The 16,692-nt window shown below is 41.7% G+C and overlaps 2 protein-coding genes across 3 annotated transcripts; one reads left to right on the plus strand and one right to left on the minus strand.

Annotated features, from left to right (window-relative positions):
* Positions 1-290: 290 nt before the first annotated feature.
* LOC134465186 (uncharacterized) lies at positions 291-3,772 on the plus strand. Its single transcript, XM_063218714.1, has 2 exons — positions 291-394; positions 2,689-3,772. Exon 2 carries the CDS (start codon positions 2,694-2,696, stop codon positions 3,639-3,641), a length of 948 nt encoding a protein of 315 aa, XP_063074784.1. The 5' UTR covers positions 291-394; positions 2,689-2,693; the 3' UTR covers positions 3,642-3,772.
* A 64-nt stretch (positions 3,773-3,836) lies between these two features.
* On the minus strand, positions 3,837-14,984 carry LOC134465185 (ribosomal protein S6 kinase beta-2-like). Of its 2 annotated transcripts, none has more exons than XM_063218713.1 (16): positions 14,894-14,984; positions 14,066-14,120; positions 13,926-13,963; positions 13,734-13,848; positions 13,310-13,378; positions 13,048-13,195; positions 12,591-12,648; positions 11,673-11,773; positions 10,533-10,623; positions 9,156-9,246; positions 8,641-8,748; positions 8,128-8,190; positions 7,416-7,493; positions 7,197-7,304; positions 6,006-6,118; positions 3,837-5,345 (listed from the first exon to the last, which is right to left on the minus strand). In XM_063218713.1, the coding sequence occupies exons 2-16, from the start codon at positions 14,117-14,119 to the stop codon at positions 5,192-5,194; spliced, it is 1,389 nt and encodes a 462-aa protein (XP_063074783.1). In that variant the 5' UTR covers position 14,120; positions 14,894-14,984; the 3' UTR covers positions 3,837-5,191. The 2 variants fall into 2 exon arrangements, with proteins under 2 accessions (XP_063074783.1, XP_063074782.1); XM_063218712.1 differs by having other exon boundaries at positions 14,810-14,978.
* Positions 14,985-16,692: the final 1,708 nt, after the last annotated feature.

Raw genomic sequence — 16,692 nt, forward strand, 5'->3', positions numbered from 1 at the left:
ACAACCAATCAATGCATTCAGTGGCACCTTTAAAAAAATCTCTTTTCATCAGTCAAGTTATGAAATTAATGTAATGTTTTTGCATTGTAAATAAGGTAGTATATCTATGACCATTACATTGCTTAATACTACGTGGCTCAGGTTGGCCTACTTGGCAGTAGCTGTAGGTGACAGAAGTAAGAGCATGCCATGACTAACTGAAACTTCACACTGAGCGAGGCTTCAAAGACGCAATCTTCTTTGTCACCCACACTTTTCTCTCACCCCTCCCACCTATAGCCTGCTGTGCCGTCATCCTTGCACCTTTTTTTGTATCGATTTTACGTTGCTGCTCTTCCCGTGCTCTAACAAAGTTAAACATTTTAGTCCACGGCAGTACAATCACTTGTTTCAGGTGAGTACATGAATTGACTTTATATTTCATCAATTTAATTAATTTCAATCTGCTGTTCTTTCACACTTCATTTGACCTCTTCGAAGAATAGAAAAAGTACATTTAGTCTTCTCTCATTTTTATATTTCTGTATTTTATAGGTTTGTAATATTTAGTGAATCATTACAACCAAATACCGACCTCAATTTAATGTGATGTGATAAGAGATTTTATACATAATGCTTCAACAACGGTGCAATACTTCGCAGCACCATTTCTTTGATAACATTTGGGGCGATATTCTTGGTGTATGTATGTACAGCGCGGCCTGATCTGACCAACTGAGGTCAGTCCTGTGGTAACAGGCTCTCATTGGCAGTCCTGTGCTAATATGTTTTTTTTTCTTCATACGAGAGTAGATGTGTTGTGAATGAGGCAGGGCTGAAGCGGTGTTGGCGGGTAAATGCTTCTCCCTCAAATTTCAGATGTAGGCTATCATGCGTCCATAAATGCAGTGCAATACCCTCATACAGAAATTCGATTTTTTCAAAATCACACTGCATTCTTCATATGTACTGTATATCCAGTGCATGTTCCAACATATAATGCTTCCCAGGACTTCACCAAAATGATTGGATACTACTTTCTACTTTTTTCAGGGGGCATACTTTTTACATTTCATGTTAATCAGAATTAATCATACTTGCTTCTTTGAAATGTTATAGCCCTGAATTGAGATTTGTTATCAGTGGTTTTGTCTGACTGACCATCAGTGTACACGTACAAATACATTTGTAAAGGTATTAAGGATATAATATAGGATATTATAAGAATAGGATGATTCTTGTGAGTGAGTAGCAATTAGGAGGGAAACACTCTCAGCAACAAGGAATATATCTGCATAGTTCGTAGTCCCTTAATGCGCGCCGTACCTCCAGTGGCACGCTGTAATAGTCATTGAAATGTACGTACCTACCATAGCACTACAATAATATGGCACAACACAGGCCCTTTAGTAATGCACATGACTTGGTCATTACCATACTGTTAGCAACAAATGTATAAAGCCGTCTCTTGAGGGGATAATACTCTTGAAAATATTGTATATTAAAGGTACAATCACAACACTCAAAAAACTATGACTAACGAAAAGCTTCCATCACAGAATATGTATTTGAAAGTGGTGGCATTTTATAGTTTTTGAGGACACTATGTACTTCAGAGAGGCATAATGGCATTGGATTGGCAGAGACAAACCCCGGCTTCTGCCTCTGCCATGTGCACTTTTTATTTCCTGTCTTGCTGTGCAGATCTAACTGCAAAAGAAGCCACATCCTGTGCATGAGGGCTTGTGTAATGTAGGTAGGTGTGTTCACTTGAAAAAGTGCTTGATGGCTGGCTTGACATCAGGGCCCTAAAATTAACTTTTTTCCTCACCAGCCAAAAAGGCTAGTGTAGATGTAAATCTCACCAGCCAAACACATACTCACTAATGAGTCAAGGGGACTAGCAAGTTGGCCTTCTCTACCAGCCAAACTGAAATATCATCAGCATTTGACTAGTTGGCTGGTGTTCATTTAGAGCAGCGGTGGGGAACGTACTGTATGTCTCGAGGGCCATTTACGGCCCTTGAAGATGCTTTATCCAGCCCCCGACATACATTTCATGTGAAGCTGGATAACATTGAAATTGATATATTTTGTAAAGGAATCTTAGAAATTACATTTGCAATACAATTAAGTTATATTCAGGGGACCTAGAGAAGGTGGGATCTGTTTTAAAGTTGGATGCTTTCAATAAAGGCCTTAAGTGCAGGGGGAATCCTGGTTTTTATTCATAGTCAGGCCTGTCACGACCAGGAAAGCAAAGTAGGCAATTGCCTACGGGCCTCAGCAGAAAGGCCGGGCCCTGGTAATGACTGGTTATGGATACTTGTAATCAATGACAACCTTGAGAGTGAGGAAAAAACCTTCCTAAATTCAAAGAATGAAAACTGCAATGATGCTATCAAAATCTCTCTTGAGGGGGCCCCTCCCCAATAGTTTAGAGAGAAAAAAGGGGCTACAGGTCTCTCTTTTTCTTTGGGGCCCCCGCAAGTACCTCGGAACGGCCCTGTTCATAGTACGGCCCTTGGAGAGATTTTAAGTGGCCCCTCGAATGAAAAAGGTTTCCCACCCCTGATTTCAGAGCCCTGGTTGACATGTGCCACACACTTATGTTGTAAGATTATTTTCAACAAAAGAAGGTGCAATTGGGATAGAGCTCTAATCACAGTTGGGTTGCCTCGCCCATTTATATTTTTCTTCCTTTTGCAGATACAATGAGGACCATACTTCTTTTCAACTGCTTGAGTCTACTAGCCCTCATGATCCTGACTTCAACTGAAGCTGAATCCGGCAACTCCTCCCAGACACCTTCTACCAATTCAAAAACTGTCTCCACGGCTACATCAGCTCGTCCTACCCCCACAAACGCAAGCTTGCCAGTTGCACAAACAACAAATGCCACAGAAGCATCATCCACACACTCAACAAGCACACGCGCTGTAACAACTACACAGAGCCCAGTAACCCCCACCAGCTCCCCTGCTACCTCAACTACACCTCCCAGCAAACCAGCCACAAAACACACCAGTGCTGCTCCCACGCCTTCCTCTACTGGTGATTCACATCCCACCTCCGGAAATGTGAAGACCGTAGTGATTCTGCTGGTGGTGGTAGTGGTGCTGGTTCTGGTGCTGGTACTGGGCTTCAGGTGGGCTTCTCGCCAGAGCGGCCCCGTGGGGGACAGAGCTCGCAGCTGCTCCCAGGGCCTGCAACAGCGACTCGTGCTGGTCGTCGCGGCGATCGAAGGATGCCTGGGCCTCAGTCTGTGCCCTCGGCAACGCGGGCAGGACGAGGAGGCTGGAGACGAACAGGAGGAGATGACGGAGAACAATGGAGAGGCGGGGATGGGGTTGGGGGCAGGGTCCCGGAAGGACCAGGTGGAGAACCAGAGAGAGGAAGAGAAAGACGAGGAAGAGGAGGAAGAGAAGAAAGAAGACCAAGGGGAGGAAAGTGGGGACTCCTCTGATGACTACTCCAGTTTGGAGGGTGTGGATCTTAGGGAGCGCGCTAAACAGAGGGAGGAGGGGGAGGACGGGGATAGTGAGAATGAGGCTGAAGGGGAGGCGGGCGCAGCTGAGGGGGAGCTCAGCTTAGTCAACTTGGAGGAGACTAGTGAGGGAGCGGAGGATAAAATAAAGGACAATGATCTTACTGTGCTCTGAGGTGACTAGGAATGACAGTTGGCGTTCTACTTTTCTTTTTACGTCTGATATTTTTCTTCAACAACTTGAATTCTGCCTTTTTTTAACTGACATGTAATATTAACTGTTGTCATAACTAATGTCGTTTTTTGCCAATTTGTTATTAAAATGTCATTAAATTACTTCACAAATGTACACCATGTTTTCATGCATGTATGTAATCATAATATAAATTTATTAACATATGCAACACTCCAAAGTCCTTTTTAGGCAACTTTGATTAAAATATCTGATTTTAGACACAAAAGTAAATTTTCCCTCAGTCCCACGAATCCCCCAGTGACATTAATACATTCACAATAATAACACTTTTAAATTAAATAGTATAACCATTTAACCCCCCTATACCCATTCCATGTGCAATGGAATGCAATACACTCCTTTCTCTCAATCCGGAACCTCAGAGTGAAATGGCAGGATGACCATTTAGTTCAGGGGTGGGCAATCTATGGCCCGAGGGTCATTTAGGGCCCTTGAGGCCGTTTCATCCGGCCCCCGATACAATTTTAATGATGTGCAGCTTCACATGAAATATTCACATGAAATCCTTTTCTAAAGAAATCTTAGAAATTACATTTGCAATACAATCAAGTTATATTTGAGGGGACCTAGAGAAGGTGGGGTCTGTTTTAAAAGGTGGCTGCCTTCAATATTATAGGCCTAAAGTGCAGGCGAAAAATCCTGGTTTGTGTTCATAGTATGGCCCTTGGAGTAATCTGAAGTGGCCCTTTGAATGAAAAAGGTTCCTCACCCCTGATTTAGATACTGCTCCAACCAATCCAGGGGCACGATGACTCACCAAGTCATGACAGCATGCATGAAAAGAAAGAGGCCTAGAGGCAAGTGCTTCCCCAGCACAAAAAGGTCCCAAAAAAACACCCAGAGTTTCAACTGTATATTTCAGTGTCATGATGACAGATCATTTCTCTGTTTAGTACAATGAATAGTGAATGAAAACTACACACAGAACCCCTATGGGGCCACAGATTGGAACCAGCTTAAATGAACATTCATGAAATGACAGTCCCTTTTGAGTCAGTGTCTTAATGCTTTGGCAGTAAGAGATCGGTGTGAACGATTGAGCAGAAGAGAAGAGGATGTGCTGCCAAGGAGGACACTAGCGCAGTGAGGGAGAGTAGACGAGACATTCCAATATGCAGACTCCGGTCCTCTCTTGCTCACTTGCCCCCTTGTGGCCTCATGATGACGTCACCAACAACAACAGAATCCTATTTCAATACCTCGCAAAAGCTCAATTCTAATGAAATTTTGTCATTTGCAAACAGGATGGTGAATGAAGAATAGTCCCCCAAAAGTTATTGTGGCTAGGTTGACAGCGGGTAAACTTTATTGATTTCTCCACGGATGAGGTGCGTCAGCGAAACGCGAGGCCACAAGTACAGACTGAGGAGGACGGGAGTCTGCATAAATGGGAATCCACCCACGGTCCCTGCAATGAGTCCCTGGAGCTGATTGGCCCTTCATCTGAGGTGGCCCTTCTGATAGGCCCTTCATCTCCGGTGGCCCTTCTTCTTGTTGCGCGCTGGCGTCCTGATTGGCTGGGTGGCACTGTTGTCGGTGGGCGGGGGAGGGCTCTGGACGGGATACTCCGACTCTCCGTCCATGCTGGTCTTGAAGGGCTCGGTGAGGGAGAACTTAAGAGGGCTGAGAACAAGAGAGGGAAAGAAACAGAACAAGAGAGAGAACTAAGATCAAGATTTGGTGTGCACAAGTTAAGCGCAGACTGTTCATCCAATTCGGTTGCATTACGAGCAACTTGTGAGAGAGTTGCTGGTACCTTTTCATTACACAAGGCAAGGCAAGGCAAGGCAAGTTTATTTATATAGCGCATTTCATACACAGGTGCAACTCAATGTGCTTCACAAAGTTAACAAATGTAAATGAAAGGAAACAGGGAAGAAAGAAGGAAATGAATTAGAGTCAAAAAAACATTTAAAACATTAAGATAAAACATAAGGTAAAAATAATAATAAAATAAAACATAAATAAACATAAAACCTTGAAAAACATAAAAATAAAAATAATAATAATTACACACACACACACACACACGCACGCACGCGTTATTTTTCTTTAATCCTTTTTTTTAAATCTGACTTTTCTATAATAAATTGTTCCCTGATTTGACTCTTTTAATTACAAAGTCAAGACTTATTTTATTTTTGCAAGTGAGTCAGTTAAAACACAACGCAGAGCATTCAGCCTTCAATTTTTATTGGAGAAGTTAGAAGATCTTGGAAAACCTTGCAAAATTTATCAAGACAGAATTGTTTTCTCCCAGATTAGTGAGAATGTCAACGTTACCTTATGGGCGTGTGAGGGCTGCTGGTGTGACGACGAACAAGACGGGGTCGCGGCTCAAAGGAGAAGCCCTCTTTTAGACTCTCCAGCACTGAGGGAGCCACATACGTAAAACCCTGTCCAAGGAAACATACATACACACAAATGATCCAACTACTGTAATGCCGTAACAAAACTAGATATATACAATTATATCCAGATGAATGTCAGCACTGAAGAATCCACATACGTAAAACGCTGTCCAAGGATATACGTATACTGTCAACAAATGATTCAACTACTGTAATGCCTTAACAAAACTAGATATATATAATTAAAATTATATCCTGATGAAAGTCAAGGCTGTGACTTTCCACATGTTTTGACCATCATACCTTTCAGTTATGTTAGTTCAGTTCTGTTCTAGCCCTAGAGTGTTCGCAAAATCATAATTAAGGTGTGCTGAAGTGTGTAGTAGTAGTGTTCTTGACACATGTCCAAAACAGATGTCCAGAACTACATATTTTTAGGTTTTATTTTTGGAAAGTGACGCATGGGAATAAGGCCCCAGGGAAGAGGGAAGTGGACCTGCATGTCTGAGTCAATGGTTTCATCAGTGACTCGATTAGAGGCTTTGCCACCCTGCCCACATTCAGAACAAATTATTGCAAAAAGAATTTCTACATTTCTTCTGTTGGGAGGCTTGAACTCCCAAACAGATTACAGTGCGGCACAACTGCACAACAACATTTTTTAACATAATCCACACAACTGTTGTGAACTTATGGCCCATTCCAGACACAATCCAAACAAGTAGTAGATCATGGGAGTTCTACAATCATGGCAACCTCCATGGCAAGCTGACCTTAGTGAGGTGTTTTGATACGAGCAAAAAGAGCCATAATAGCTATTATTCTGTCATATGTTGCATTTATGTTGACACAATATCATGTGATAACATGAAGAATGCGTTGAGTTAAAATGGCTGTGTTTGGAACAGCTGCACACAAGAGAAATTAAGTTTCACTTATTTATTGACATTTTAAATAACGGATCCATGGGCGCCGCTATTATCATCCGACTTCGATTTGTTGAGGTGGGAGTAGTGCGACTTCACTAGTTGGAGCTTCCACTTCAACTGGGGTTCCAGAGCATATTTCTAGCTACAGTATGTGAATGGTTTCTGTGTGCCTCAGTAAAAAATTAGACTCTCACAGCAAAGGCATGGTCTGCGCTGCCACTCATGGTGGTGTCATCAGGGCTGTCCACCGGCGTCTGGCGGGTGAAGCGGCTGTCAAACTGGCTGACATCTTCATCTGATTGCTTGGAGAAGAGCAGGAAAGAACATGATTGACTTTGCGAAGAAAAAAATGGTTGAAGTATTGTTCATGAAGTACAAGGGTGCAGATGTAGTGATGACAAATGACACTGTACCAGAGTAGGTCTGTATGGAGGTTCTATGCGCTTGTTCAGCAGGTCATCCCAGTTGATGTGCCGGAAGAAAGGATGTTTCTGTGAAAGTAACAGGAATTAAATGTTAGGTTTATAGATAGATAGATAGACAGACAGACAGACATCAACACCATTCAACATTCAGATACTAAAATAAATACATGTACGTGTACATGTACATGTCATGTCTAACATTGTCAGACAACCTAAGCAAAACATATTCCAGGCAGACAGGTGGACAACAACACCATTGAATAATAGATACATTCACATTCAGACACGGTCAGACAACAAGCACAACATTAATGACAGTCAGACACTATATACACTTCCAGGAGGGTTCAATGCATTTAATGTTGAAGGTTGTTAAGTGCAGCGATAGCAGATGGAACAAATATTTTGTTGAAGTATGCCTGTCGCCATCTGAGTGTCCTGCACCCATGGCCAGATGGAAGCAGTGTGAATTGTCGGTGGAGGGCCTGAGTGAGATCTCTTGTTATTGAATGTGCGAGGTGTGTGACAGCTTTGAGGCTGAACTCAGTAAGGTTGTGAATGATTCTGGATGCCGTGTGTGCGTGTGATATTTGTTTGTGAGTTTCTGTTGCTGTTGGAGAGCACAGTACACGTGTACATGCACTTTACTTTGATGTGCCTTCTCAAAAGAGGAAAAGTGGATGTGGCCTTTAGCACTTACCTTAATGTCTTCACAGTCACCCTTGCTTGAGCCCAGTCTCGAATTTGGACCCTTCTTTAGTAGCTGAAGAGTGAAGAAAAAAAGTAAGATGGGAAGGGGGGGAGAGAGAGAGAGAGAGAGAGAGAGAGAGAGAGATGGAAAAATGTTTGGGAGGGAAACAGACAGTGATTAGAGAGGATATGAAGGCAAATGGAAGATTGACAATTAAAAAAATATATAACTAGCTATAGGCTTACATTTTGATTAGATAAAATACATTTAAAAAATCCTGACAAATGCATTACAATGCATTTCATGCATATTGGTCATTGCGCAACATGGTCTCACTGCCAACCAAGGGAGGCCATTTGGGAAATGTTACTTGTTATGCTCTTTGTTAAACCAAGTCTAGAAAAGATTTCAAAGTGATGATAATCAGGCTACAGGAAATAAACAGTCATGAACAAACAAACAAAAACAGGTAAGAGACATTAACCACAGAGGAAAAACAAATTCAGAGGTGAGAAATGGCACCCTTTTGATCATGTCGCGGGCGTCCGGTGTGAGGTAGGGAGGGAGGTTGATCTTGCACTTGAGAATCTTGTCAATCGTCTTCTTTCTATTCTCCGCAGTGAAAGGAGGCTGACAGAAAGAAAACAAGGGTAAAGCAATACATACAGTACACTTACATAGACACAAAATCTAATAACACTGACCAATGGAGGACAGCCAATACAGTTGTTTCACTTACAAATTAAGCAAGGCAAGGAGTAACATTGAGGGATCTAAATTAACACCAGCCAACCGGCCTAATGCTGGTAAAATTTAATTTTGCCTAGTAGAAAAGACCAACTTTATAGCCACTTTGACCCATTAGTGAGTGTGTGTTTGACTAGTAAGGTTAACATCTACTAGCCATTTTGGCTAGTAATTAAAAACGTTTATTTAGAGCCCTGGTAACATTGAATTACTACAGGCGATAGACTATAGTCTGTCATAGATAATGTAAAAATATGTCTCGTTTCTGTTAGATTTGTTCCATCACTCACAGAGCCAGTCATCATGTCATACATCAGCGCACCGAGACTCCACCAGTCCACTGCTCTGTTGTGACCCGAGCGCGTGAGTATCTCCGGTGCCCTGACGAATAGAGACAGACAGACAGGTAGGTCAGTGACCTGAGGAATAGACAGACAAACAAACAGACAGGTCATCTATTCTAACAACTCTGAAAGATGAATCATAGCCAACAGCACCTCTTCCCTGGATATTGGACATTTAAATTGAGTAGCATTTCAAACTGATGATATCACTTCAGATGGAAGCATCTGTAATTATATAGTATATAGTGCAGTGCAGCAGTCAGATATTCTCAGATATGAAAAGTGTCTGACAAGGTATACATATTTAATTGTATGGAAGATTAACCTGACATTAAGATGGGGAGTTCTGAGAAACCAGTTGAAGGTTAAGATTGAGCACATCCCAGGAAAACGTGCAGGACAAAGGCTGACTGCAGTTTTTGGCATGAGAAGTCTGCACACTTAAAATCCTTTTTGTTGTCTTATTATTTCATATAAATGACAACGAAAACGATTTTTTAAGTGTATATACTTCTCACTCCAAAAACTACAGTGCTGAGAAACCCCCATGAAGCTTCATCTTTGGCAGAGAGTGTGCGTTCCAATATGCAACCTTGCGTCCTCCACTTGTGCTTGTGGCCTCAAACATGACATCACTGACAACGGCATTATATTTCAATATCTCGCAAAAGTTCAATTGTAAAGTCATTTTGTCATTTGCAAACTGGACGGTGAATGAAGAATAGTCTCCCAAAAAATGTTTTGGCTAGGCTGACAGCGGGGGAAACTGTCAGCGGTGCCAAAAGCACAAGTGGAGGACACAAGGTAGCATATTGGAATCCAACCAAAGACAGCCAAACACGATAGCAGCAATCAGCCAATCATCAGCTGCATAGCTCACTCACACCCTTCATATACTGACCCTCACTGGCTTAAGCTGAGCAGCAAAATGAGCTCAGAGCCACATAGATAAGGAGCCAAGTGTTCTGTTGAATTGAGCAATGTCTGTTATCAGGGAAATTGCTGAGTATGAACAAGCAAGGGGCGAAGGGAGGCACACACTCCAATATATTTTAAAGCATTGTAATAAGCAATCCAAATATGTCATGTCAAGGATAAAAAAACGTTGAAATCACACAATAGTTATCAACAATTAATGTAATTTCGGATATAATATCTCCCAAAGAATTCCCATAGCAAGATTAAGAGTGTGCATAAACGTGTGTGTGTGTGTGTGTGTGTGTGTGTGTGTGTGTGTGTGTGTGTGTGTGTGTGTGTGTGTGTGTGTGTGTGTGTGTGTGTGTGCTTGTGTTTTCTCTCTTCTGTATGTGGAGATTAACTCACATATATTCTATGGTCCCACAGAATGTGTGTGTCACAGTCCCATCATGAATGGACTCCTTGCACAGGCCAAAGTCAGTCAGCTTGATGTGTCCTGAAGATGGGGTACAACACAACACACATGGTCAACACAATGATCACACTGCAGAAAGACTATTGGTTCATTCTTTTGAAACTCAGCTGTCGGTAGACCCGAGGTTGTTCTCCCGACAACCGCTGTAAATGTGTTCTATTGCAACAGCTGGGGACAATAAAAATGACTGAAAACACATATGTTAAACAAACACTGAGTCAGGGTTCCCACTCTAACTCAGATATAAAATTCCATGATTTTCCATGACTTTCCAGACCCAAAAAGCAGAATTTCCGTGACCACTTCCGTAAAAAAAAAGGACGTAAATTATCTTCATCCCTAGAGCCGACGCAGAGCCACCGCCAGACTTCCAGCATTCTAGAATGTTGCACATAACAGCATGAAACCAAACAGTCTCTGTCGAAGCGTTTTAGGATAACCAGTAAGAAACAATGTTATACACCAAAAAAAAAAGTTTCTGCTTTCACACAACTGTTAAGAAAATCCCATGATATTCCATGACTGTGCATGCAAAATGGTAAAATTCCATGACTTTCCATGACTGGAAAAACGTTTATGAAATTCCATGATATTCCAGAAATTCCATGACCCGTGGGAACCCTGCTGAGTACGCCGAGCTGCTCCGAGTTTGAGTTTCGGAACCCCGACTTGAGTACCCGTTCTTTTGCACTTTCCCAAGGCGGAGGTCTGGGTTTCAGACAACCCGAGTTTCCAAAGAATGCACCATACGGTCCTGAACTCTGCATTCAAAAGGAGTAGATGTGTGCACACCCCACCCAATGGATCAGGTGCAGGACAATAGAAGCCTATATCCAGGTAAGGTAAATAAAGTCCGCAACACTGCTTGTCTTCTGTGTTGAATTTAATAGCAAGAGCGCAACACTTAGACCCTTAGGTTTAAATCATTTTGCCTGATGAAGACCTGAGGGTCGAAAAAATGTTGCGCTCTTCCTATCAAATTTAACACAGACAGAAGACAAGCAGTGTTGCAGACTTCCTTTACTCTACCTGAACTCTGCACAAAGAGAGATTATTTCTCTTTCACACACCTTGGTGGTTCAGCATGATGTTTTCCGGTTTCAGATCTCTGTATATGATACCGTTGGAGTGGAGATGTCCAAGGGCTAGTGTTATTTCACCCAGGTAGAAGCTGATGAAGCAAAAAAACATGATAAATAAATGAGTCCAGCATTTACTTAACTGACTGACTGACTGACTCAATGAAGCATATAAGAGATATCATATCAACATGTACTATACAAAAAATGAACAGTAGTCTTGATTTCATGCAACTTAATTCCAGTGTCGTGTATACATGGGTTCTAGCTGTTTTGTATACATGGCAGTGCCGACTAGAAAACAGGTTCTAACGACGCACTATACTGGTCCAATGGAACTTAAAATGTTAAACACCTAGCCACGTAGCATTTTGGGATTCCTGACTGCGTGCGCAGCCGGGAAGAATCAAACCATACGAACTCATGTATAAATGAATCACGTCTTTTCAAAGTTAATGCTTGTGGGGGTTAACAGGGCACAGAAGGGAGAAAGAGCATTTTTGAAAAGCACATGAGCGGAAGTGCAAAGAACTTACGTTACACTGTGTGAATACAACACAATTTGATTAAAATTAGCATTCAATATCCCGCGTGTATGCATATCAAAGAGAGATAGATGGTGAAGAGGCAGCCTCTCAGCGTTGTTTATGTATGTGAATTTGTGCTATATTTCTATTTCTCCATGCTCTCCTTAATTATTTAGATTTACAATTGTTTATATACCTAATTCAATGTTCAATATCATTGGTTGTTGACAATGGGGTGTGGAAATGGGTGTATGGGCATTTAAGTGTGGTTACACATTGTTACACTGTTGCACACTGAGGAAGACACACGCCGAAACGCGTCCCTTTTCACAGCCAATGAAACCTTATATCCTTTCCATGACATGAAGAGGGGTTTCCTCACCAAGCTGTGTCTTCCATGAAGATTCCCTCTTTTTCCAATTGCATGAATAGCTCCCCTCCTGAAAACCACAACAGCAAACACAATAATACATTTCAGACATAGATAAGGGAGGTGGTGTGGTGACACAATTTCAGGTGACGACCAGCTGTTGGTTCTGTCTGTAGATAACACAATCTCCACCCTCACAAGAGGCAAATGCAACATCCTCACATTCCAGTGTTTAATTCCATACAGACCCCATGGCCCCTTACACCTAGCTGTGTGAAATGACCATCATAAAACTGGGCCAGGAGCCAATTGCAAACAGTTTCTCTGAAATTAAACTCCAACACTGAACAAGCAAAATCAATACCATCACAGTTCTAGAGCTGCTCATGAGAGAAATGTGTCTCCCCTTCAGACCGATCTTTTAACTCTTATAACTTTGCCACAACCAAAGGATCCTTTTCGCACTCACCACTGAGACATTCCAGAATGAGGTAAAGCTTCCCTCCAGTCTGAAAGGCATACCACAGTTCCACTATAAATGGGTGCCTCACTGTCTCCAGAATCTCTCGCTCTGCACGAGTGTGTGCGGTGTCTTTCGCATTGCATTGGATCTTAGCCTAAGGAGGGCAAATGCAAAATTAAGAAAATAATACAGAAGTTAGAACTATATACTGTAGAAAATATCAAGCTTTCATAAATAAATGAAAAATCAATCAAAACAAAATGTATACCTTTTTTAACACCTTCATAGCAAATATTTTGCCCGTCTGCGTTCCCTGAACTTTCCTCACTTGGAAGACCTGTCCAATACACAAAGCTGTAAATCAATGCTTTGTGTGCAAGGTATTGTTGTGACATTAAAATAATAAGGAAAAATCCGCACACTGCTGCTGCTCACCGATTTATTCAACGCGATGTTTCGTAACATTGTGTTTAATAAATCGCTGAACAGCAACAGTGTGCAGATTTTTCCTTCTTCTTTTACGCGTCTTTGTTTGATCCGGCACCTGTTTTACTGGATGTGCGAACATCCCTCACACTACTATTGTTGTGACATTAAACACAACCTGGGCCAGAAGAGGAAACTGTATATTTAATTGTTGTTGTTCACTTGTTTGATAGGCATACTCATCACATACCCTCATTTATACACACCTTGCCATAGCCTCCTTTACCCAGTACAGTGAGCAGTTCAAAACAGTCTGGGCCCACCCTTTCGCTATCTCTGTTCACACTGGCACTGGTGAGCTCCACCTCCTCCGTTTGAACCCTGAAGGTGAGAGATTAAAATGAACATATGGACGGACAATTCAGCCCATATTTGATCCAAGCATGTAAAATACATACTGTTCAACTTCTGTGACGGTGAAGTCATACACTTCTTCCTAAAACAGGCAAAAGGGGGGGGAAACACAAGTCAATGGCTTCAGTTTCAAAAAGCAAGACATGTAGCTAAAACGTTAACCAAACTTCACGTGCTGTGTTACCTCTACATCACTGGCGTCTTCTGACTCCAGGTCGATGTCAAACACCCCAGCCATCCTGTGAAACGTGACGAGAATGGATCCCCCAATCAGTTTTGTTGAGTATGAAACACACCTGGTACAGTGTATGTACAGTGTATGCTACGTGCTGAAGCTAAAGGTTTAATTAATGGCCAAGATTATGACAGATCGGTGGAAGTCAATGTTATGCAGCCTATTGTTAAACCACAGCAGACACGCAAACATGATCAGCAAAAACTGAAGTGATGTTCTATACACGCCTGGATTGTCTTCTTAAACAGTGAAGCCAATACATTAATACCTAGCGATTCAGTAAGGAGACGTCGAAAGACATTCAATGCCGAGACTGTTGAGTAAATTCGCTTGCACACTCATGTAACTGACTAGTAAAACAAGATTGAGGCCAACCAGTTATGGGCTACTAGCTTGTCAGTGTGTGACACCGATTAGTCATGAGGCAAACAAAACACAAACGTTTACGCCCAAGCTTCAGCTGAAAGCCACGCTGTATTTGACACACCACTCATTATCAAGGCATTCTCCTTACATTCATGCCTGCGTTTGAAAGTTCTTGAAATCAGGCGTGTGAGACATGATTAAACCATAATGTTTGCGCACAGCGCATGACAGCCAATAATTGAATGGTTCAATGTATTGTGACATTCTTTCTGGCTAGCTAGCTAGTTAAGTTAACTCGCTAACTGATAGATGGCACGTTCAACTCACCTTCATCTGCTGTCTTGAACAACCACCCTGTATTCGTTGTCACCTGATGCCCTCTATCAAATAAATATTGACGGAATAATGTACCTTTTATGCACGTGTTGCTATTCCGGCATACTTTGGTCTGCTGTGGACTCCGCGGAACTTCTGTCACTAACCCATTGAAAGTACGTCATCAATAGTTGACCTCGCGCTCTTGTGTCAACTGTCTCAGCCAGAGTGACGTCCCATCTAGCCAATGTAGCATCTTTGCCTTAGAACAGTTACAGCAATGTGGCCAATGTAACAAGTTATAACAATGTAACAAAGGCACGCGTTGAAATGTTACATTGTGTAATCACCCCCTTCCTCCTACTTGTTTCATGTGTTTCCATAAGGGGCTGATGGGACGATTACGCTGAGCAACATCACCTCCCCTGACTGAGAGAGTCTCTCGACTGACTTTTTTCTTTCTTTCTTTCTATTTTTTGGTGATTGTTTTGTCCCGTTTTGTCTCTGTCAGGCTGTAGTTTCCAGGACATAGCCTAACATTTTCCCTGCTTTTGTTACTCCCACAGATGCACTTCCAAAACCTCGGGCTCCCAGTAGAGTGCCATCATTGTCTTACTGAGATCCAGCTGACCAGCTGTTTACCTTTCAGGGAACAGGACACGAGGTGAACACAGTGACATGATTTCATCATCAGAGGATAGACCTAATCATTAATTCTTGTCTCTGCTGAATGGACATGTGTTTGATTCCCATGTGCAAACAGGACATTGACATAGCAGAAATTGTACTCTTCACTAACTAACCATAGTCTAATAGCTTAGCTCCAAAATATAAAGGAATCGTTCAGTTTGTGATACAAGCATGAAAATTGGTACACATAGGGCCTATAGCCAAAGGCATTCCAAAAAGAACTGGATATGGAGCAATCGTGAATTTTCAACATGGTGGCCATGGCAGCCATTTTTCCAGCAACAACAGTTTTCTTGGATATAATATAGGCTAGTTTAGACATAGTTTACCATTCATACCACTTGGTAAATGTAATATGGATAATTGAAAAGTTGTCATGAATATTCAAGATGGCTGCCATTTTCAAGATGGCTGCTGTCACTTGTATGATTTATCTGATAAAGATGATATCGGTGTCAAATCAGTCATTTTTCATGATGCAGAATTCTAATTTGGGACTTTGGAATTAACCAGAAGCTTCCTTTTATCTCATTCTATACTTGATATACAGTATAGTATCACTGTTTCTTTAAAAATGGCAGCCCATGTCAGATAGTCTACAATAGTGGAATCTGTCAAGGGTTTTTACCATTACGGAACTGACAAAAGCACTTTGCATGGTGTTTCCTTAGGGTATATGCTGTAATTCTAGCCTAGGAGCCCTCAGGAAAAAAAACTTTCTACTATGTCATACACAATATGTCATGTTGTGTAATGCATTACATTGTTATTACATGACATTATACTTAGCTGACAATGTTAATATAGTCCCGAACTCAGCAGAGATGAAAGGGCAGTAGTAGTCTGCTTGACCAGATTGATGAAAAGTACAAAAATGCACATAGTAGTGGTGTGCATTGGCACTGCCCTCAAGAGTCGTTTATGATTTGGGAGGTAGCGATTCCATTCAATTCCATTCCATTCAACAATGCATTGCAATGCATTACATTTCTATTGAAAGCAAAGTAAATGTTTCATCAGTCATGATGAGGCAATACAAGTAGTCAGATACTGAGCAACATTTTATTGGTTGTTTTCTGTATCAGTCTTGCAGTTTTCAATGCTTTGAAGTGCTTTTATTAATTTAACATTCATTTGCTCCTGAAATATCCACGGAAGTAATTGAAACTTTACAAATTTGCCGCATCGATTATGGAACTTGCCGC

This window comes from Engraulis encrasicolus, chromosome 16 (genome assembly GCF_034702125.1).
Source record: "Engraulis encrasicolus isolate BLACKSEA-1 chromosome 16, IST_EnEncr_1.0, whole genome shotgun sequence".
In the NCBI taxonomy this organism is placed as follows: Eukaryota; Metazoa; Chordata; class Actinopteri; order Clupeiformes; family Engraulidae; genus Engraulis; species Engraulis encrasicolus.